This window comes from Choloepus didactylus, chromosome 1 (genome assembly GCF_015220235.1).
Source record: "Choloepus didactylus isolate mChoDid1 chromosome 1, mChoDid1.pri, whole genome shotgun sequence".
In the NCBI taxonomy this organism is placed as follows: domain Eukaryota; kingdom Metazoa; phylum Chordata; class Mammalia; order Pilosa; family Megalonychidae; genus Choloepus; species Choloepus didactylus.
In genome coordinates this window covers 102,306,802-102,331,788 of record NC_051307.1, presented here as the reverse complement: position 1 = coordinate 102,331,788, position 24,987 = coordinate 102,306,802, and the positions used below count along the sequence as shown (strand labels likewise).

Sequence of the window (24,987 nt, the reverse complement as noted above, 5' to 3'; positions counted from 1 at the left end):
TGTAAGTTCATTAAGTTCACGGTAAATCTGCTTTTGAGAGGAGGCCTGGGCAAAACCTATTATGAATTTTAAAAAACAAGCAATCCCTGATAGGATACATTAAGAGAGACATGGCATTATCTCTGTGATGTTCCTCCTAAGTGTTCATAACTGAATCTAACTATGAGGAAACATCAGACAAACCAAAACTCAGGGACATTCTAGAAAATAATTGGCCTGTACTCTTCAAAAATTCCAGCATTATAAAGCATAAGAAAGACCAAGGAATTGTTCGTAATTAAAAGAGACTAAAAAAAACATGATCACTGCATACAGTGTATGATCCATGATTTTTCTTGCTATAAATGACATTACTGGGACAATTAGCAAAATCTGAATAAGGTCAGTAGAATAGATATTAATATTTTATCAATGTTAACTTTCTGATTTTGATTACTGAGGTATGATTATATAAATGATTTCCTCATTTTTTAGGAAATACACACTGAAATATAGAGTCAAGGGGCATCTTTTCTGCAGCTCTTAAATAGTTCAGGAAAAAATAATCTGGGCAGTGCCAAATAAGGACTTCCTGTGTTTCCTTATTTATCTCTCATTCACGTGGGCTTTGAGCAAAGGAGGGTGGGGGTGAGGAGCAGCCCCCACACAGCTGCTCAGGGATGTCTGGAAAAGAAGCCCACCCACGTTGCTTTTGGACACTGGGTGTGACTTGGAGAGTATCAGGTTTGTCTGTTGGGGAAACTGCCAACCTCCTCCCTCTGTGGGCCGCTGTGTTTCCTTGCATGCCCTCTGAACAGAGAAGTGTCCTTTTTCCTCAGGGTGCCGCCTCCGCGCCCCGCCCCCCCCAAACATATTCTTTCTTCTTAGTAGACTCTAGACATCAGCTTAAATTACAGGATTTTTCATATTTGATGAATCCCAGTGACCTTCAAGGAGAAGGAGTTCAAATCCATTCACAAGAAGCATGTAGGCTAAGCTTGCAATTCATTTTTCTTCATTAATATAAAAAGCATTTGACCATAATCCATTGCGCTTAAGTTCTAGGCCCAGCGTTATTCCTCCTAGATGTCAAACCTTCAGAGAATCATACATCCATAGAGTGCAAAATTGGAAGGGTTAGAAGACTCCCCAAACAAAAAGATCCTTATTTTCCACATCTATAAAATAGATATTTGGGGGTTGAATTGGCATACATGTACAGAGAAGTATTTTAAAACTAAAAATCATTCACCTCTTGAGTTTTCAATTTGGGTGACACCAATGAATTTACTCCTCCCCCTCCTATGATAGAGGCCCATTCCTGGTCCCCACAATGTAAAAGGAAGGGCAGGTCAGGAGGACCTGGGGAGGACAGGGCTTGAGGTTATTACTTTGACATGGAGATTCAGATTCTCATCAGCAGCCAGAGCTCTAAGGAATATGCACAAGCTATCCACTGTGAGCTCCTATGGGGGCCTCTGTTATTTTCAATTGCTCTGTCCCCATTTCCCTTTCCTTAGTTAATGGAACCTCTATTTTCTTTTGGGGAACACTCTTCCCTCTGTCTTGGTGGCGCTATCAATCGAGACGTTCAGGTTTCTCCAGACCAAACATGGTATCTTCCTTCTGGAAATGTGACTCTTAACCTGAGTGAGTCAAGTTCAAAAAACCTGTCGGGGCTGATTTATGCCTATGACCCTGTGAAGTGACTTGGCTCCTGGTACCTAGATCCCTGCAACTATCCTCATTCCAGCTCTTTCCAAAACCTGGTTGTATGAATTTCTATCCCAGTTTGTGAATCACCCTACATATTGTCATACTTTTGGTTTTAGTTAACCAGATTTAGTTTCTATTGCTTCTGACAAAAGTATCCTAATTGATACATCCTTCCTCTTGAAGATCAAGAATCTAAGACTTGAAGAGAGCAGGCTACTCTACTTAAGTCTTGCAGTTGGGTCCTGAGCCTAGACTAAACCCAGCTCAGTCGATTTCTTTACACTATAGGTTTTGCTTCCTTTAGTGGGGCAGCAGTCTTGGAAGGGATTCAATAAGACCAAGAACAAGTTCTGGGCTGTATTAATATTATTGAGCTCCTACAAAGTCTATTGGATTTCTGTTTCTGGCCATAATTGAGTAACTGAGACCAGAGTTTGTTCTTACTACCCAGAAAAAAAAAAAAAAATGGAAGCAATCCATAAGTTCAACAACCATAAAAAAGAACAAGTTACTGATACATGTAACAACATAGATGTATTTCAAAAACAATATGTTGAATAAAAGACTCAAAAGAGCAGGTACTGTGTCCCTCTGTGTGTTATTCTAATACTGTGCAGTCTGACACAGTAGCCACTAGCCACATGTGGCCATTTAAATTGATGAAATTAAAACCAATTGATTAAATTAAAAACAAAATATCTCCTCCCTTATTTGGCTAATGGCCACAGTATTGGACAATGCACATATAGAACATTTCCATCATCACAGGAAGATACTTTGGATAATTCTGCACTAGAAAATGCACAACTAATCTATAATGATAAAAAACAGAGTGGTGATTGCTTAGGACCAGAACTGAGCAAGGATTGACTGCAAAAATGTAAGAGGAACCTTTTGCAGTGATGGGAATGTTCCATATCTTGGTTGTAAAATCACCTTAAACTCAATTTAGAATTGATGAATTTCATTGTATGTAAATTATGCCTCAGTAAAGCTGATTCTAAAAAAAATCACGTGTTTTATAGAAAGCATTTTTTAGTCTATTGCAAAACTTACTCATTAATAGATGATATTCTTGGACAGTGCCTGAGCATAGTATTTGCCTGGTCCTGGAGATACAGACATGAATCAGATACCAAATCTGCCCTCAAGTTGTTCAATGTCCAGTACAGGTGATGAGTCATTTGCAGAAGTAGGTAGAATACACACAGAAAGTGGTAGGTATGCTTATGCAATTGTAGGTACAGTGATTCAGGATATTGGAGGTAGGGGCGGTCCTTCTATCTGAAGGAATAAGGGGGGTCTCCTCATCTTTGAAAGACTTATGGGATATGGATATGTGCAGATGGGGTTTAAAAACACTCTGGGTAGAGGGAAAATCTGATTCAAAGCAGGAGAGCTCCCAGAAGAATATGTAGCCTGGTGACTACAGTGCATATAGAACATTTGTGAAATAATGTACATTGATATAAGTGAGAAGGGTTTATATTATCAATATCTGAATTTGTCAGAGTACACATTCTCAGCTGCTAGGAGGTGGGAAGGAGAAAATGTTCCATTCTCTTACATTTTGTCCAGAGCTCCAGGTCCTAATTACTGGTGCTTCCCATAGCCCTTTACTTCCTTCTTTCTTTCATAGAAATCAAAAGTCTTCACAAGCAGCATCATAGAAACAGGTAGGTCATGATCAGTAAGACACTTATCTACTCATTGTCTTCTGTGTTCCTTATTCTATTATATTCTCTGCCTAAAAGAGGTCATTGAAAAGCATCTAACTTGCACTACAAAGAAATAATTTATGCACTTGTATAGTAAGTTGAGTCCCTGGGGGAAGAAGGATATAATGTAAATGTAAGTGGCAATTATCATAATTATAGTGTAATTGTCACCTATTTTCCTAGAATGTTGTATGGTTATGTGCTGTTGAAGGTGTGCTTTTGCCTTTGGTCAAGGTAGCTTTCTGCATTTATTTCCATAATGCAATAGGAACCAATGTTTTCATAATTATTTGTATGAAATGTGTTGCCATTTAATATCTGCCCCTCTTAGCTAAGTGAATATAAGATTCTTTAAATAGTAATTATTGATGTCAGAGCATAGATGGTAAATGATCTTCTTTTTTTATTTTATAAATTAGACAATAAAGGTTTTAAAATTGAAAACAAGCTAGCAATGTCTGCTAACTGATAATTAATGGGAGTCCATAGCTTCTGTTGGTAATTTAAAAATATTTAGAACAGTCATTGCATATTTCCTTGAAATACTGAATTAGACATATCAGCCCTGGGAAGAGCACTTGGCCTTGCTACACAGTGTAGTCCAAGGACCAGGAGCACTGTCATCACCTGGGGCCTATTAGAAATGCAGATACTCAGGCGCCATCCCAGACCTACTGAACCAGAATCTGCATTAACAAGATTTCCAGGTGACTCACGGGTACATTAAAATTGGAGAAACACTGTACTAGAGATCATCAATTATCAATGGGCAAAGTGAGGCACTGGACGATAGAATAACTTGCCCACAGTTAAAGGGAATTGAATACTTTCAATTTAGGAATTTTGTATATTCAGGTCAAATGTATTTGCCAATAGTGGGAAATAAAGCCAAACACTTTCACTCCAATTAACTAATTTATAATTAATTAGTAAAATGATCTTCTCTTCAAGTTTCAAATCTTGTAGAACAAGCTGTTTGGTTTGGCTGGGACTCAGGCCGGCAAGTTTGTGAATTTCACAATTCACAGATGTTAGACACTCTCAGGCTAAGTAAGGGAAGAGAATGTCAAGTTTTAAATAGCTTTTCATTTCCATCCTGGCTGAAGCATCAAATAAAATATTTTTGTGGAACATATTTTGAACCAGAATTTCTTGTAAGGAAATGTCAGATTTCTCTGAAAAGGACTTTGGATTGCTTCACAACTTTGACATCTGCTGAAGTCACCAGTTTACAGGTGTCTTATGGGTAGGGGGTAAATGGAGGATCCGAACATGCCGTAGCAGTGACACTCAGGCACACAAACTGCACTTTTTTTTTCTGTTGGATTCTATTTTAATTTAGTTTCTGAATCATATTTCATTCAATTTCCAAATCCACAAAACCAGGATAGGTTTACAGTCTGTACTCAGAAAGGAAAGAGAATATTCTGTATGTGGACTTTTCCTGATAATATATTAATTTTTGTATTTATGGACAATTTTGTGGCTTTACTCTAAGTACTAATAGTGAAGCAAAAAGCAAAAATAATAAGACATAAATGGGAGACTGATGCAGACCAATAGAGATAGAAATCAATTAGAATGTTTTCTTTAATAGGCAATTTGAAGCTTCAAAATATTCTAAAGTAATAAAATCTTTTCCATTTTAATATCACTTTGAGAAAGTTATATATATTATGTGTTTGAGGTAGGCTAAACAACTGAATAAGGGTAATTTTCTCTAATTTGGGGCAGATTTTTTTTTTTTTTTTTTTTTTTTTTTTTTGCTCTTGGTTGAAGAGGAAGAGTGAGTTCTAGGTTAAATATAATCAAGGAATTTCCCTGTCTTTGCTATTTGAGATTGTGACCACAACAGGCGGTTGGCTGAAAGGAAGAATGAAGGGGGGTGGAGATGAGAAAAAAAAAGAAAAGAAAAACCAAAACAACACACAAAAAACTTCCCTAAGCAGCTCTGCAAAACATTTTAGCCCCAGAAGCAATCAGTCACAGAAGTCCTCAAATCAAGATAGTATCCAGATAGAGGGAAACGTTAATTAGCTGGAGCAGTGTGGACACTCATCAGCTCAGTTCTATTACAAAAGTCCGGGCTGCTGAAATTAAACTCTGATGCCATTCATGCCGACCTCCAATCACCAGAGAGATCAGAAGTTCAGAGATGCCACCAACTTCCCGACAAGTGTGGCTACTATATGTCAAGGACTCTAAAGACTCAGTCGAGGTGGAAGAATAACTTCACAGAGGATGCCCAGCTGGTAAGAATGTCTGTTTCTGATGTTTTAGTCACTTGATGAATCTCATTGGCTAAATCAAGAAATGCTCCGCCTCTTTGTAAATGTGTCTAAACTTCTATGTCTGATAGCATTTGACCCGATTGCTTTCCTCCTCCTGGCTTTATATCTATATGCACACAGGTATATGTGTATATATTATATAATTGTTCTCAATTTGTTGATATCAAAGAGAGTTAAAGGACATGAATTTTGAAACTTCACGGTGGGCCACCCCACAGTACTGCCCCGACCCTTACATCCAGCGGTGAGTTTAAAAGTGATGTAACTTCTGTCAAAATTTAATCGGAGTGCCTTGTGTATTATGAGTGTTTCTGTGCTTGTATAAAGAGCAACCCCTCCTTGTTTAGTGGGCACAGTGATATTATTTTGAGCGTTCTGTGGACGGAGTTAAAATAGTCTGTGGGCATAGTTTCTAATATTCTTTTTTAGTTAAATTTCTGGATCTACAAAGTGACAGTCGGAAAACAATCTTCCCCTTTAAAAGAGGTATTACACCATTTTGAGATGTTTAAAATCTATTAGACTTGCTCTGCACCCACCCACCCAAGAAGAAGAAATTTCATTGGGCAGTGGTATAGTAAGTTATGGCTGCTCTTCAGGTCAAAATAAACAAGGAATAATTTTGATTTTTACATTTACAAAAATAAATAGCCATTGTTATATCAGATTGTGGCTTGTCATTTTGGCTCTAAGGAATATATTTTTCTTGATTTGTTTCATAACAAACATTATCTTTTCACAAATCTGACTCTTAAAAGTGTGATTATACGGAATTTTATTTGTGTTTATAGGAGGAGCATTGCCTAGCGCTGAGAGAATATTAGCGAGGGTATACGGATGTGTGTGTGTTTCAAATTAGAGTTTGCTATTTTTAAACTGGTAAATGAAATCTGAACAGTGTTTTTCCAGTCATAAAGTTATGGGAGATATTTAAGTCGTATGTAGCAGTGTGATGTTGTTAATTTAACAGCATGAGATTTGACGTTGGAATTTCGTACTTTATTTTATAAGACTAATGAGAGAGGTCCTCCAAGTGTTGAAAACAGTGGGGTTGCAAAGGGGTTAACTTGTCATTCAGCACTGGTGCCTCTTAGAGCTTCAAACCAGAAGTGGAGTCTGCTGTCTCTGGGCAGGGCTTAGTTATTATATCATTGCCTAGGAAATTATGAAAGATGTGATCTTTTTTCATTAATACAATTTGCCATCCTGTTGAACATTGACGCAGACTGTGTAGATGCTGCTCCTCTTCCTTGAGGTTTCTGGTGGCCTATGTGAAATAGCCAAAGAGGAAAAGTAAGGCAGAAAGGTAAATGGAATGGTGAAAGAGAAAGGAGAGGGAGAAAATGGAAAGAGAGAGAGGAAGCTGTCTTGTGATCTCCCAGGTGAATGCTGTTTTGATTCCTGCCTTGCTCTCTGCCACAAATAGCAATTTTAGCAAAAAAAAAGAATGGTTCTGGAATTTCTTTCTTTTGATAAATTGAAAATTACATTTATTTGGAATTGGAAATTGGGTCAATTCAAAGCAAAACTCCAAACATTTTCTAGTTCTCTAACATTTTGTCAGCTTAAAATTTACTATTCCACTAAAAATCTTGAAATCTTTCTAAGAACATGATTCTGATGAACAGTTAACCCTATAATGCTTCCCTTAAGGGCATCTTTCTTAAAGTAGGTACTTGGATCTACCTCAAGTTTAGAAGAAACTTTCTTCTATAGATCAGACAATGTACATATCAATCCTGCACATCTCTACCCAGACACGTGTCTAGTGATTGATGAGAGAAGCCTGCAGATAAATAAATTGCTTTTCATTTGGCACAGCAACCTGTTAATTCATGGAACAAATATCATGGCAGTTTTGATAGATTATAAAATTCCAGGACAATAATAGTATTACAAAATAATTTTTTAAGATTTCTAGAATTCCCCAAGCTTAATAATGGTGAGTTTCATTTTGGGGGAAGGTAGGTAAAGATTGGAGAAATGTGAGATTGCGGTGTGGGATGGTCAGGGAACATTTATTTTCCTAATAAATTGTTTTAGGCAAGAATATGTACTTCCCACTTATGAGAAAATCTTAACAGGTAAATAAAGAGAAAGACGTTTGTTACCCAGCGTCTGATTTGTTCTAGGGCCTGGAAATACAAGTGAATAAGATATTGCTATAATGTTCACGTGTTTAACTCTATAGTACTTATGTATCTAATAACAGATTTGGTCCCCTCAAATATTTTATCCATTTTATTGCATATTTTAAGGACTGAATTATTACTGTTGTCCTGCAAATACTACTGAGTGAATGAATGAATAAGTGAAATATCACCATAAGAAATTTATATGATATCATAAAACAAATTATATATTTTCAAAGCAAGAATCAAAAAATATTCTCTTTGATATCTAATAAAGTGAATGGGTTTGAGTTGGTTTGTAAAGCAGACAACTCTTGTAGTTCTCAGTTTACAAAACCTATTTTAAGAAAGACCAAATTTAATCATTCCATAATCATAGTTATCTACAGTTAGATTTGTCTTTTCCTGACCTTGTCTTTAGAAATAAATCATGAAAGAGAATATTTTAAAAAGGAAAGAGCACCGTCTGTTTTCTTTTCTTTATTCCTGAACATACCAACATCTTATGCATTTAGTTGTACTCTGATGTTGGTGCTAGTAATTTACTTAACCCTTGCAAAACTTTTCCGAAAATCTAAAGGGTAGTTGAAATTATAGAGCTTAAATTTCCCTTTTAATGATATTGGCCATTATAAACAATAAGAAGTGGTAGTCAAAATCATAAGCTTTGTCATTTGATTGCTAACCTAATTTTAACTTACATGGAAGCGTAGATGAAATCATGCAAGATCAATAAAGGAGAGTAATTGGGTAATGTACCATTTCCTTACAAAGGAAAACTGTATACAATGAGTTTTGTTTGTTGTTTATTTTTTTACTAAGTGAATATTCAAAATGAATCTAAAATTTAGCATTTTGGAAGGTAAATCTTTGTTAATTTTTTGGATTACAATTTGAATTTGGGCCTTATTCTATCCGTGTTTTTTTGTTTTGTTTTGTTTTGTTTTGTTTTTCTAAAATTACAATCTAGCTTTTAAACTGGATTTTTTAACCAAGTATTATAATAGATGAAATTCTATAAACAAGTCTTTTCAAAAAATAAACCAGTTAAAATAATAGAAATGAATCAAGATTAAATTTGAAATACAGTGGTAGCTGAAGGCTAAACATAAGAGCAAACATCATTTCAATCTGATCTACTTGTAGCATGATTTTTTATTATTTCTCCCACACCCACAACTCAAAAGATGCATCAAACTGTTAAAATATTGTATGGATGAATGAGATGTGTTTTCTGTGTGAATTATTCTTGTGAATTTTATGGTTTGCTAGCTTAAAGGTCAACTTTATTAACTGTGCTTTCTAAATATATCCCAAAAGAAAGTTAGTGTAGTGACAATGAATTTATGGTGGAAGATCATTTCATTTGTCAGACAAAAATCACATAAAGGCAGATGTGGTCCTGTGTTGGGTGTCCTTGTCTTGGCCCTCAACATCTACCTTCCATCTTCCTCCTCCCTGCTCTGTGTCTTAGGAAGTTAACTTTGAAAGATCGCATTAACAAGTTCGTTTTCCCTCTGGTTTCCTGTTGGTTCAACCAGTGGAAATCTCCAGCAGGTGATAGAAAGGCAAGAGGAGAGTGAAGTTGGGATATGTGTTTCCCTGGCTGCTTCCCTGCTAGTTTTTCTATTAAAGTCTACAAACCCAGTTGGGGGACTTGTCATAGTTCCACGTCTTTTGAGTTCTAGTAACTGCTTTCTTTCCCCCCTTCCCTCCAAGCTTAGGGATGGTAGCCATTCCCAGCCACAGCTAATTCCAGAGAACCACACCATTCCCTTAACCCTTAGTAACTAGTCCCATTTATGAACTCTCTTCAATTACCCTTTATTTATGTGCCTTTTTTTTCCTGCCAGGATCGTGGCAACTATGAATATAAAATATATGCCCACAGTATCATATTAATGTGCATATGAAAACTTCCAAAATAATTGATATATTATTATGTAGCATAATTTCTGATTTGGGGTAACAGAGCCATCAACCCATTTCAGTCATCAATCAAGGCTTTAATAAAGCTAGCCCATTAACTTTTGCTATCTTCATAATCACTGTTTCTCTATCTGACTGAAAGGAATGAGTTGACATAATTTATAGTCTGTGTATTTTGCTAACATCCAGTACTTGAAATGAAGCAAGGCAGAGGGCAGGAAGAATTGGGTTTTCTTTTAATGAAAGAATAGGAAGATATAATTTATCCATAGGGACTAATTTACCCACCAATTACAACAAAGAAAAAAAGTGCTTCAAACTTACAGTTTTCACAGGATTAAGTTTTAAAATCGTTTTACAACCAACTGTAGTTAATCAAGGGTATGGTTCTGTCATACTCCTGTCTGCTGCTCCTGAACTGTGAATGCATTTACACGGCAGAGAGGCTGTGAAGCACCTTGGTGGAGCAGGCATAGGACTCCTCAGCCGATCTGGATTGCAGTCCTAACCCTGCCATTCGCTGATTACAAGGACTTTGTGAAATCACATAAACCATCTAAAATAGTTTCCTTATCAGTTACATATGGGTAACAACCTCTTATCTATTCAAAATTAAGGGTGTGCAAATTAAATAGGGACCAAACCAAACTCTGAAATGCACCTCCTTAGTATATTAGTATATTTCTCCATTCAACTATTGTGCATGTAGCATCCCAGCAGACTAGTATCTCCTTTCTAGCAACATCCGTGTCCCATGTAGGCATGCACTAAGTTCCATTTTGCTCTATGTTTTCTTTAAATTAAGAATAAAGGATGGTTGTGGGTCTTGACATGATCTCAGCTTACCTCTTTCGAGTTTCTTACTTTAGAATTGAAGAACCTGAAATCCAGAGGGCTTAAGTGATTTTCCCAAGATCACACAGCAAAATAGGACAACAGGGGCTAGAATTCAAATCTCTTGACTTTCAGTTCAGTGCTCTGTCTACCACAGAACTTAGCATGTTATTAGGCCTGAATAGTATTTTACGAATAACAAAGTATTTCCCAACATATTGAATATCTGATTCACCTTGAGGTAAGCAAGTGTGGTCGACAGAGTAGTGGCCTCCAAATATATCACATCCTAATCTACAGAACCTGTGAATATACTATGCTGCATAGCAAAGGAGAATTAAAGTTACAAATGGAATTAAGGTTGCTAATCACATGACCTTAAGACAGACAGATGACTTGCATTATCCATGAGAGGGCTAATGTAATCACAAGGGTCCTTAAAAGTGGAAGTGGGAGGCCGAAGAGTCAGAATCAGAAGAATGCCATGTGACAAAGATTATTGCTGGCTTTGAAGATGGAACAGGCCCGACGAGTCAATGCAGCAGCTTTTAAAAGCTGGAAAAGGCAAGGAAACAGATTTTCCCCCAAAACCACTAGAAGAGACACAGCCTTGCCGACATTTTGACTTTAGTCCAGTCAGACATGTATCAGGCCTCTGACTTATAGACAGTAAGATAATAAATTTGTGTTGTTTCAAGCCATTGCATTTGTGATAACTTGTTACATCAACAATAAGAAACTAATCCATCAGGTAAAGGATTTTTATCCTTAATTTGTAATATGGAACTAAAACTATTTTTGTTGTGTTGTGTTTTGTTTTTAACTAAAGTACCCCATGAGTTTATTTTTTTATGCTGAATGGGGAAGGTACAAGATATGAGGGTGATGCAATCCTAGACCTCAGAGAATCTAAAATAGAACTACATTCCTAGAAATAATATGATAAGGTGCAAGGAAGGGTAGAAGGACACTGGGAAAGTTGTCTGGGGACAGCAAATATAAGTATCCACCCTCAAGGTATTAAATTGGAACAGTGGACTCTGTTAGTAGCATCTGTTAGAGTTAGTAGTATCTGTTAAAGTTCCTCAAAACTCTTTAGATGAAGGTATATTTGACTCTTAGATGGTGTCTTAGTTCCCTGACTGCTAAGCCAAATACAATGGGTTGGCTTAACAATGGGAACTTACTGACTCTCAGTTTTGAGGCTAGGAGAAGTCCATAATTGAGACATCAGCTAGGTGAAGCTTTATCCCCAAAGTCTTTGGCAATTTGGGGTTGGCTGCAAGTGATTCTTGGATCCTTGGCTTTTCTGCCACATGGCAATGCATATGGCTTTGGCCTCTCTTTTCTATTCCAGGTTCCATTGAACTCCAGCTTCTATTCCTCCCTGGTGGCTTTTATCTGTGCCCTTCTCTATGGCCCCCAGGAAAAAGATTAAGACCCAGCTTCATTCAGCTGGGCCAAACCTTAACAAGAACTTAACAAAAAATAACATCTTCAAAAGGTCCTATTTATAAGGTGCTTAGAACCACAGGAATGGATTATGATTAAGGATGCTTACGACCACCACCACCACTACCCCACCCCCCATCCCAAGGTACAGAATTCAACCTACCACAGATGGTAACTCTAAAACTAGGAATCCCAAATTCAGATTCAGGAAACACAAGAATGCACATGCTCACTTCTGATGTTGTCAAGGATTCAGAGACATGTGACAATGATGCCTTGAGATTGTGATTTCCTAAGTCTAGGTGGGGCCTAGGAATTGCATCATAAACAAAAACACACAAATCCTCAGACCACACTTGGAGAAATAGCTCTGGACCTTCTGGTGCTATAAGGTTCCCAGTTAATTTTAGGTTTGAGGTTACATTGATCACTCCCTCTCAGAATTTGGGGGTGGGGAGGAACACACAATCAGCATTTTTATCGGGCACTCCATATGATGCATTTGCACACTAAATTTTGAGAGCCACTTACTACAGTAAGGTAAACTTGGACCTATTGTTGCAATAGAAGCTCATAGAAAGGTACTAGGTGATAATCAACATCAGAAAGACACACACCTCTCCAAAGAGAGACTTCATGTTCTCACTTTACTTAAAGGCCAAACAGATTATAAGATGGTAAAGTGGCAGTTTTCAATTTTGTTTCAAGTCAAGAGAGCCAAGTTTCTGATTAGCTGTTACACAACTCAAATTTGCCTGACAGGATTTCTATCTTCTTTAAAGAACTCACGAAGTAATAGTCCTCAAGCAACAAGTGATAGATGGATAAAATACTGTAATTATGATCAAAGTCCAAAGTCTTAGGTGTATATAATTATGCACTTCCCATCCTCTGGAAGTCACTTTGTTCCATTTAAAATAGGATGAAAAATGGACATGGGTGAAGTGTACTTATTGATTAGTCAAGGTTTTGAAAATGACAGTTATTAACATTTCTGTTTTGCATTAAGCCATAATATTTCGTGGGTAATTTAGATGGAGAGAATTAATTCTCACGCTACTGTTATTAACATCCTATCAAACTTTGTTTGCTTCCTTCTCCACTTATATCTGTCTCTCTTTTTATTATGTGTTAGACTCTTTGAAGTTCAGAATGAAACCTTGAAGCTTAGAAGTAGAATGTAAGGGCTCAAATCCCTTGCCTCTTTCAAATTTCCAGAACCTTTTTCTTTTGTTTCAAATGAACAAACTTAATCTGTCAAGTCGAACAGCAAATACTATTCTCAAATTCCATTAACTCAGGCAGCTCTCTCATAATTGAGGGCAAAATCAGCATCATAACAATATTGAGACTCATAAATTATTTTGAGTCAGGAAATACAAAATTAGAAACCAGTGTGATAATTTAATCAGCCGCATGGTTTCCAGAGTAGATTTTTAATGTAAGATTCTTTACAGATGGTGGTATAAATTGAACTAGATAATAAAATACACGCAAATTCATGATAGAGGTAACACTGCAGTAGAAAAGTCTTGCTTTTAAAGTGTTTATTATTCATTAGAGGTGTTCATTGCATTTAACTTATCCCACCCCACATCCTATCCTGATATTTCATCAAGGTTGTCAATTTTTAGTTTCCTTAAAAATACCAAACTTTAAATATTTTATTTGAAACTCATCATTAGCTTTTCTTTCTTCTTGATTTTTTTCTGGCTCAATGAAACTTCCGTTTTTGTGCTTGAATTAAATAGCATCATTTACTACTTAAGTGCATAGGTAATAACAGTACATTCATCATTTGCATGAGGAATCACATTTTCTTCCCACTTTTCCCTGATACTGCAACCTCTTCCAAATGAAAAGGTGCTATAAGATGTATGTTTCCATTTTATTCTTTTTCTTTTTAATACTTTTGTTACCTCGGGCAATAAATAAAAACTTTCTGCCTGACAGGATCTTTTGAACTTAATTACGAGAAATCAAAAGACTTCCCAGAGTCAAAATGAACCTTTTCAGCATTTCAGTGGATACCATCTATTATGACAAATCTTTCCACCTGTATAAGCTATTTTTCAGTATCCTCTAGAGTCTGATGTGGCTTTCATTGAGATGTTTTCACTAAAACTTAAAATATTAGTGAATGATTTATCTTCAAGTTAGTACTGATGTGAACAAGGGCCATCCTCGATGCCACATTCTCACTGACACACTTTCTGCAGAGTCTCATGTTGGTTCATGTCTTCTGACTATGCAAAGGCCTCCAGTATTTCCCTGCCTATGAATGCACTCCCAGCCTTTCTATTTGGCATTCGGGGCCCCAGTTCACCTTCCTACATAAAATTTATATGAAACCTCACTCTAAGTCTTGAATCCAAGCAGTAAAGTTAAAAACTCATTTTTCCTCTCTGCCGTTCTCCCACCTTTCCTTTCTTTTCTTCTTTCTTTATCTCTTTCATGTAAACCTGGCATTTCTTTGCTTCCTGGGAATACAGAAAATATCTGGGGGAAAAAAAAAACAAAACAAAAATATCACAGAGTACATTCTTACCAATTGAAACTGTGCTTTGTAAAAGTGAAATTGGGGCACTTTGTAAGCTAAAGTAAGAAATTGTGTAAAAGCAATGGATCAAAAATGAGATCACATAAATAAACCTGACAATACATGCCTTTGCATTTTATTGGAAATGTTTTTTAGTACCTACCTTATCTGAGATATTGTGTATATTTTAAAGAGGATATGTAAGTTAGCTAATGATTTAAGTAATCTGATGAATACTATTTGGTTATGGGGACCAAGGATAAATTGATAAAGAGAGATGATAATGCCTTAAACAGTTCAACCTCATAGTAAATTATAAAACTATTAAATAATGTCTAGCAAATATTTATTAAATGCTATATGCTGGACATATGATAAGAAATTTAAGCATCCAAAGTTTTTTATGCACTTGTTTTTACTGTAACAGATATGGTTCTAAAATCTTCTGAATTAAGTGAGAGGTAAAGGAAGATCTTCTTTGAAGCTCACACAGAAACACATATGTCAAAGTACTTTAGGTATTCTCAGATTAAACATATTCTGAGAAACGTCCATGTGACTTGATATTAATGATGCCTCAAATATTATTTATTAGAAGAAATGGGATGTTGTCAACAAAAATGGAAGCCATCAAAAAATAACCTCATGAAACATTTGTTTTCCATGTCTTCTTCAAGGTCCATAATTTTTTATCCATAAAAGTTATAATCACAAAGTAATTTCAAATTTTTAATTTATTTTTGTTGCTTGAAATTATATAGAACTTCCCATTTGTTATGTATTTTTATATTTACCAGTGTAAAATAAATGTATTTCCCTTATTGACCATTTAGGTCAGGTATAATTTTTATTATAATATTTGTATTATACACACACACACACACAACACACCTTTCTTTGGAGTTACTTCCATAGGATAGTTCTATGGGACAAATACTTAAGGAAAGTAAACTGATATTTGTTCAATCCATATAAGGTAACATGTAATTTACCTGCATTTCCTCATATAAGCATTTTCCTTTTAATGTAAGTGATTTGCCCTGTTTAAAAATGTGGGAAATGACTCTCAGGGAGATAACTAACTTAATAAAGGCATCCTGACTAGTAAGTACATTCTTACCAATCGAAACTTTGCTTTGTTAAAGTGAAAGTGGGGCACTTTGTAAGCTAAGGTAAATTGTGTAAAAGCAAATGGATCAAAAATAAATGGAAGGACCTCTTTTGCACTTTCATTCTCTCCTGGGCCAAATTTGAACCCAGCCCTATCTAATCCAGCAAATGCTCCTCCCCCACACCATGCCACCACCTAAGAAGGGGAAGAAATAAGTAGGGTAGTGAGTAAAAGTGGATATATTTTTCAAATTTCAGGAAAATATTACTATTCAAAATGGTCTTCCAATGAATTTTGCTAAACTGTTCCAGATTGCGTATTATTTTTAAATGTTGGTAACTTAATAAATGTACAATGACATGTGATTTTAATTAGCACTACTTCATTAACTAGGGAAACCACAGAAACCAAGATTTTTGAAAGATCTCAATTTTTGATCCTTTATTTCTAGAATATGAGAGTGAGACATGAATAGCTAAATATATAATACTTACTGAAGTCTTAATTATGTGCCAGAACTGTTCTAAGCACTTTACACATTTAATTTAAGCTGCTTTACAAGGTAGCTACTAGTATTATTTACTGCCAACCAAGAGACTGTAGTGTAATGTTTAAGAGACTGTATTCCGGAACCAGCCTGCCTGGGTTCAAATTCTAGCTCTGCCAATTGTTAGATCTTATAGCTTAATCTCTAAGTCTGTGTTCTCATGAATAAGTAAGTATGATGACAGTAGTACCTAACTATTGGGTTTCTTTGAGGATTAAATGAGTCAATTATATAAATGGCTTAAAACAGAATCTGGCATAGAGTAAGCCCTATAAAAGTATTAGCACTTATTATCCATATTTTACAGATGAAGAAAGTAAGATAGAGAAGCAACCCAAACTTCCCAGGGTCAAACAGCTAGACACTGATAGAGATGGGTAGGATACTGATTTCTACTACATTATTTTTTATGGTCAGTGCCATAAATCTCAGCAAATTCTATGCAAGAATTATTTCTAAGCATAAACAGAACTCATGGCAAAGTTCCTAAAGCATATAATTTAACATTCTAAATATGTTCTGAGTATAAAGAGAACAAGTGTTTCCTAGTTTCACCCTCACAAAATTTTTTTTTTATTAAATTCAGTTTTATTGAAATACATTCACACACCATACAATCATCCATGGTATACAATCCACTGTCCACAGTATGATAACATAATCATGCGTTCATCACCACAATCTATCTCTGAACATTTTCCTTACATCAGAAAGAACCAGAACAAGAATAAAAAATAAAAGTGAAAAAAAACACCCAAATCATCCCCTCATCCCAACCCATTTGTCCTTTAGTTTTTATCCCCATTTTTCTACTCATCCATACACTAGATAAAGGGGGTGTGATCCACAAGGTCTTCACAATCACACTGTCACCCCTTGTAATCTACATTATTATATAATTGTCTTCAGGAGTCCAGACTGCTGGGTTGGAGTTTGGTAGTTTCAAGTATTTACTTCTAGCTATTCCAATATATTAAAACCTAAGAGGTGTTATCTATATAGTGCATAAGAATGTCCACCAGAGTGACCTCTTGACTCCATTTGAAATCTCTCAGCCACTGAAACTATTTCGTCTCATTTTGCATCCTCCTTTTGGTCAAGAAGATACTCTCAGTCCCACGATGCCGGGTCCACTTTCATCCCTGGGAGTCATATTCTGCATTGCCAGGGAGATTCACAACCCTGGGAGTCGTCACCCTCACCAAATTTGGAGAACTAGCCCTGGAAAGCCAAATTAGAGGACAATCTATTCTACCTCTTGAAATAAATGCGTTTCCATCACAATAATGAGGACCTTACAGGGAGGGATTCAATTTTAGAAGCTTGGAATCGCCCAGTTTGTAAACTTGAGGCCACTTAATTCAACACTTCTCCATTAATTGAAAATTTTTTCTCATTACTTTTGTTCCCCTATTGCTGTCAATAACTCACAAATCCCTCATTCCCTAATTTCTGTTACTGAAATTTGCTGACCTAGGTTGACTGTCTTCCACATATGGACAACCCTATTCAGATCAATCCTATTTATTCCCGTTTCCACTCTACCAATGTGGTATTTTGATCCGCCACCTTCTTTGAACAAGCATCTCTTCATCTTTAACCTATTACTCCTCTGCTAGCTTGCCTTACTGAAGGTACTTCTTTCTCTGAAAACACCCATACTGTTCTTCAACAGAGGCAGTGACTTCCACATAACTCCTTTTGGTCCAGGGGGTCAAGAGGAGAAACTAACAAATTTCTCTGATAGTGCTGCTGTTTTCAGGTCATTGTTTACCTGCTGTCACTCCACAATCTCAAGTCTTGTGAAATCTATGCCATAAAAGTGATTTATTGAATTTCCTGACAGTGCACTGACCTTTAGAAGACTCTCCTCTGTGACTTGGTTCCATTTTCCTCTTGATCCTAGCCTCTGCCAACTCCTTGGGCACTCTAGTATCCCTCTGATGACCTTTCCACTGTGTAGTCTCACAGTTCCTTGGCTTCTTCGGCTCCAGAGACCACCATTTCCACTCAATTCTAATTACCAACCCATGCAAACATGTCCTGGGCTTCATCATTACCTGAGATTATTCCAGGTCCCAAATAGAACCATCTTATACTTCCCTTTCTGGTCACGATCCCAGGTCCCTTCACTACTCTTATTCTCTGAGCTTCACTGAAACTATTCTTTCTGCATATCCTCACAGTCTTCTGATTCCTTCTTTCATCTCTGATTCCTTCTTTTGTCTCTGTCTTAACTTCTATTTATTTCATAATTGCATTTTTTCACATAATTACTTATAAGTTCCTATTCACCTATTAAACCCTTACTCATCAAAGTGCAGTCCATGGATCCTTACAGAATCGGGGTGTGCACCCCTGTCCTACTAAATGAAATTCCATATTTTAACAAGAACTCCGGTAGATTCATGAACACATTACATTTGAGAAACATTGTTCTAGCCTAGTGTTTCTGAAAGTGTGATCCTGCGATCACAGCAATAGCAGTACCTGGGAATTTGTTAGATATGCACATTCTTAGGCCCAGCTCAGCCCTATTACATCAGAAAACCTAGGGTTGTGGCCCAGTAATCTGTGTTTTAGCATGCCCTTCAGGAGATTCTGATGCACATTGGAGTTGATAACCAAGCTATACAGCTTGCAAGGGGAGTGACCATCTTATTTATTTTGCTATTCCTGGTGGGTATATACTAGGAACTTTACAAATTCTTTATAAAGAAGTGAATAGATGTATGAATGGATGAAGTTATTGTTCACCTTCAAAACTAATGTGATCATTTCCTTCTCTGATATCCACAGAACTTTAATACTTCTTCTAGAGTATGTATATTTACTTTCTTAAATAACTAAGCTCTTAGTGGTTTCTGTATATATCCCATGTATCGAGTCCTGTACATTGTAGGTTTCCAATAAATGTCTTTAAATCAGTTGAAACACTTTTGGTTCATGTTTCTCTACTTTTGTTTCCCCCATCAACCACCTTTCCTTCCCATGACACATTGCTTCAGACCAAGTGTGTCTGAATAGAAGGACTAAATAGCAGATATAAGCAGATGAGAATATGACTTTTGGGCTTTGTCTCCTCAAAACAATAAAAAAAAATCTTAGGGAGCAAAATTGAAAATGAAAGTGAGAAAGGCAAATGAATCTGGTTTGAAAGTAGAGGTGATTGCTGGCCACACCGCCATAATTTATTTCCTGACAAATGGCATTGGCCACCATGTCAGATCATGTGAGAATGTGTGCACTGCAAGCACTGCTGGAAATCAAAGGCATCTTGGGTCTGAAATAGGCTTCTCCAGTCACAAGGGAGTGCTGTGGTTTTCACTGCCCAAAGAATTCTGTTCCATTTCAACCAATGAGAAACCTGGGCTGAAACTGTCGGGCTGGGTAACTAATGCTACTGTTGGCAGCTATATCTCATGGATCCTTTTCATTGAACAGGGACAGACTATAAATAATAGCATTTGTCTGGCACTTAGTCACTTCCAAGAACTCCAGCAACTCTGACAAATAGACACCAATGTTCTTTGCCAGCTTGCAGGTGGATATGTATTTAATATACAAAGGGGAGGATCTCTGTAACCAGGCAGCGGCACAAATGCTAATGTGGTCCATCAGTTTGAGTTTGTAAGCTAACAATGACTATGCTGTCATTAAAATTTTCTTAATTAGTCATACAATAAAAAAGTAGGTTTCACCAGGTTAGCAACATTTTCTGAGAATATGAAAATCTGTGCTATGCAATGACTGATTCAAATGTCTAAGTTCTGTCATGACCAGGTCACTGAAGTCATTAATTATGATCCATAATATAATTTCAACAACCTCCCCCTGCAAGGGCCCAACTCAGCAAGTCCTCTTGTGATACCTACTCTGATCACACTTTATGATCCAGAGTTTGACCGCAGGATCAATCAATAGTGTTTTCCTAGAAGGCCGTTGTGAACTTCACACAGCTTGTTCTTAGGAGGGTGGGGGTAGTTGTCTCTCAGGAAGCCATTTACTTCATTTTGCAGGGTACAGCTGACCTGCCATTGTGCACAAAACCCTCTTAGGAAGGTTCAAGTCAAATGAAGAGGGGACATTTTCTTAAAAACAAACAAACAAAAACATTTGCCCTGACCACCACCACCCTGCTGTAGTAGTTTCCAAGAACAAAAACGTTGGTGATAAAAACCATGAGTTTCAAAACAAGTGGGCTAAAGAAGATGAGTTAATTAGTTTTAAAGTTATTGCTATTTATATATTTCATTCGCAATGGAAATATCGCTTTTTAAGGAAATTGCTATTAACAAGTACTATAAATGCACTATAAAGTGCATTTCATTATTAAGTTTATAGATTTCAACATAGAAAGGCTAAGCAAACTAATTTCAAAGGTTGTTGTTTGCAATAATATTTGATCAGAGATGTAGCATTACAATAAGCTACTCCAATGGGAACTTATTTTAGTTAGTAAAATTTTAAGCAAAAGGAGGAGGACAAGAAGGAACAGGAGGAGGATTAGAAGGAGGAGAAAGAAGAGGGGGAGAAGGAGAAAAGTCATTCAGCTACAGCTTTTGCTCAAATATCATGTCCCATATTATTTGCAATCTGATCTGCCTTCCCTTCACAATTCCCAATCTCTAGTTCTGACCTATATACTATTTTGCCCATGTAGTGCCCATCAACTTCCAAAATACTATTCAGTTTACTTGTTTATTATGTTTATTGTTTCTTGTCTATCTCCCCACATTGGAAAGGAAGCTCCATGGGGGTAGAATATTTGTCTGTTTTGCATCCTGCTTTATCCCAAACACCTAGAGCAGAACCTGGCACTAGTGGGTACCCAACAAATAACTGACTAAATGAATTACGGAGGAATGATTAATAAAGAATCCTTTGTCATACTTCCTTGTTACAGTTGCTTTTCTCGGTCAATAAAATACAATTTCTTTGAATTGAGTGAAGAAAAATGTTTGCTCTTTCATCAGGAAAATGAGAAACTGAGCCAATGGGTCAGTCACAGAGCTAGTCAGTGGGAGAATCAGGACTTGGCATTTCACATTCAGAATTTGGTGGTGTTCTTGCCACCTATTCTGTTTGTGAGTCTAGATATCTCATTTCCCCCAATCCCTCATAGTTGTTTAGGGTTTATCATTTAAAACATTTTCACATATAGTACCTCATTGAGCCAAAGAGCTAGGATTACTTCCACTTTATAGACAAAGAAACCGAAGATCAGAGGCTTAGTGATTTGCTCAATGTCATGCTAATGCCTAATTAATGGCAAAGGCAGAGTTAGATTCCTGTGATCTAATCAAATAGACTTTTTTTTTATTTCATATCTTTCTCTCTTGCTACTGTTTACTTAAAAAAAAATGTACCATCTATGAGCCAAGCCCTATTCTAGACACTGGTGAACAAAACCAAATCCCTTCTCTCATGTGACCTATACCTTAGTCCACATAAGCACATGATATATTGGGTGATGATGAGTCTGTGCATAAAAGTAGAGCAGGATAAGGGGTACAGAGAGGGAGTGACAGGGTTGGAAGGAGAGCTTTATTAAAAGGAGCTCTCATCTAATAAAACTTCTTGTATGACATGACCTTTGAGCAAAGATCTGAAGGAAATAAGGAAGAAATTAGAAGAACTAGAATCAGAGGGACAGGAACACAAGGAGCAAGAACAAGGAGATAAAAGATGAGATCATATTATTAAGGAGGAGGGCCACAGAGGTTGGGTGTTAGGAATTATTGGTTATTCTTTGATAAGCAATTTTATTCTGTTTTATATTTGAAAGAATCACTTTGGCTGGTGCTTTTTGGGGAATAGACTGTGGAGGTTAAGTCTAGCAGCTGTTGTTCTAAATAAAAATGATGGTGGTTTGCACAAGGGTCATAAAGAGTGGTCGTGTCAAGGGCACATTTCAAAAATTGACTCAATAGAATTGTAGAGATGGACCTTACTTTGAGACTGGGAATCAGCTGGTATCCCTGGCAGGCTCCCACAGTATGGCATTACCTGAGTGAATATATGTCAATCCAAAGCTGGTTCTCAACCCCCAAAGATCAGAAGCCTGAGTATGTTTCAACACAAGATCAATTTCTTGGTTGAACAAACACTCAGAGATTGATATATGAAAATAAGAAAACCAATTTATTACCTCCAACAATGATAAATATGACTATCTTGACTAGGTTTCTGTTGGCTGATCAGCATAGGCTCTTCCTGTAGGCAAATTGTAGGGGAAGCCAGATTTGATTCAGAATGTTACTAGGCTGAAAAAATAAGAGTCAGTTGGATAATTTGATAGCCTAATCCATCCCTCTCCCAATGACTACCTCTATAAACATACAACTATTGAAGGATCAGAAAGATACTGTTGCTCCTGGGCCAGATCATACATGTGCCAGGGCAGAGCTGGACACCTGACAGTCAGAGTATACCTGACCTCAGCCCTGACCAATGACCTACACTTTCCTGCTTCCCCTGCTCTCCCAATTAGCATATTCTCCCTTTTGCTATTATTAATGTATTTGATTAGGTTTCACTCTTATTTTGGTCTGAGATCATTCTTTCTGTTTTTGGTGACTTTGCCAATCAGATTCACTATGTTTGTTTTACTCAAAAGTGGCAATCAATCAACCAATCAATCTTATCTTTTCAGTTTTTAAGTTGTCCCCATTATGTCACTATCATGAACTATTTTATATAATCCTCCTAAAGCTCTGCTTAATAGAGTTATATGCTAAATTTAAACTCGTAGACTCAAACCAGCACCATGTCTCTTCAAATCATGGTATCTGCTGGTTGTGTTTTAATACAGTACTTAAAATAAATTGTCCAGATGTCTCAATTGAATCTACAAAAAACTAGATCTTTTTGAATATATGGAAGGTAATTACAAAAGTAGTAGTTGTTAAGCAAAAAAATTCCCTGTGTTCAACTTTCTTAAAGCTTTTGCCCCTAAAACATGTTTAATTTTTAAGATGCTTGTCTAGCTTGGGATTAAATCTAAATGGGTTCTTCGTCTTTGTTATATTAGCACTAAATGACTGTGTTGGGGAGAAACATCTCAAGTCTTTCATGCAATCCTTTGTGCTTGGGGGAGAAATTGGTTGAATTTCAGCCCACCCTACACCAGGGCTGAAGAGATTAAAGAAGAAAAATGTGATTAGATAGTCTCTTTATGTATGTTCTTGTTATTGATGGTAAATACTATATACCTAACCTCACATTTATTTGTGAGACAGCATTGTACCTTTCAGCTAAATCTGAGGAAGTCTATGACTCATTTGCAAGCAAAATGTCTAAAAGTCCAAAATTGATTTATATATACAAATATATATATTTATATATATTTATAAATATATAAATGAATATATATTTGTAAGTATATAAAATACATTTTTACCCAAGTAAAAAAAAATGTTAATACCAAGTTTTTAATTTTTTTTTACTTTTTTTAAAAAAAATGTTGCATTCATTCCAAAGAATCAAAATGATAGGCAGGAGTTCTGAAAAAAATTAATGCACAAAAGAAAAATATATGGAAGGAAGTTATATTTTCTTCTATATGCTATTGGGCAAGAAAGTCAGTTTAATCTTAGAATTGATTCATGCTTCTTTTGATAACTGACTTTTTCAGTAGAATATAAGTATATCCCATGCTACTATTTAGGGAATTTACTAAGGGGTAGGAAGTACACATGTTTTTGGTGTATGCATTTTTATTTTTGTATAAATTAATTTTAAGAAACATTAAGAAACTCCAGAGACTGGGGTTCTCAGACATGCCAAATCAAAATGGAATTTTACAAAAATATCTAAATATCTAAAAAAAAAAAAACTAAATAAATGAGCAATGGAAAAAATTAGGCTGAAATATCTAGATATTCCAAAGCTCTTTCGCATTTGCGTTTCTGACCTAGTTGTTTATAAATCTCTTGGGTACTGAGATACCCCACACTCAGATTTCAACATGAAATTTCCTGGCCCAATTCTTTCATGAGATATGCTCCTATTTTCTGTTGCCACATGCCCTCAATGCAATTTCTTGTTCAGCTTGGTGAGCTGGAAGAGATCAAAATTTGGTTAGTTGGAGAGAAGCGAATATTTAGTTTTTGCATTCCACTTAGAAAACCTGAGAGGGAATACCATAGGACGGTTTTTGGAATACACCACCCAGAATTACTTCTGTCTGTGAGCTCTTATAGGACTCCAGTGATTTAATTAAGACCCACACTAAATGGGCAGGGTAAAACCCCCATGGAAATAATCTATTCAAAGGTATTATCTACAGCTGGGTGAGTCACATCTCTATGGAAACACTCAATCAAGAGGTCACACCTTAATCAGAAAGACTAATAAATCTGCCCCCACAAGATTGCATTAAAAAGTATGGCTTTTAGGGGGACATAATATATCCAAAGCGGCACATATACCTAGAATTTTCTCCATAAAAAGGTCTATTATTCAGAGGAAAGGAATTTTCCAAAGCCTTTTTCCAGTTGGGAGAAGGGAATTCTTCCCACTTAAGCCCCTCCAACTTTACTGTCCCATCTTTGAAAAAAAAAAAAAAGTCCACGTGGTTCAAGGCTTTGAGTAACTATTCTGGGAATGTTTTAGTCAGGGAAAGGAGTAGAGGTCGGCAGTAAATAGCTATACCATTAGAGAGATACTTATGAAGGTCACGGCCCCAAAACACTGGTCTGCTCAAAGCATGGGATTTAACTGGAAGATTGCAGAACA

The 24,987-nt window shown here is 36.4% G+C and overlaps 1 protein-coding gene across 3 annotated transcripts in view; it reads left to right on the top strand.

Moving 5' to 3' along the window:
* The first annotated feature begins 5,886 nt into the window (after positions 1-5,886).
* Positions 5,887-24,987, top strand: part of TP63 (tumor protein p63) — a 242,520-nt gene continuing 223,419 nt past the window's right edge. For all 3 annotated transcript variants that reach the window (XM_037838321.1, XM_037838330.1, XM_037838338.1), the window contains exon 1: positions 5,887-5,948. In XM_037838321.1, coding sequence (XP_037694249.1) covers positions 5,887-5,948 — 62 coding nt within the window. The remainder of the gene's footprint in view (positions 5,949-24,987) is intronic.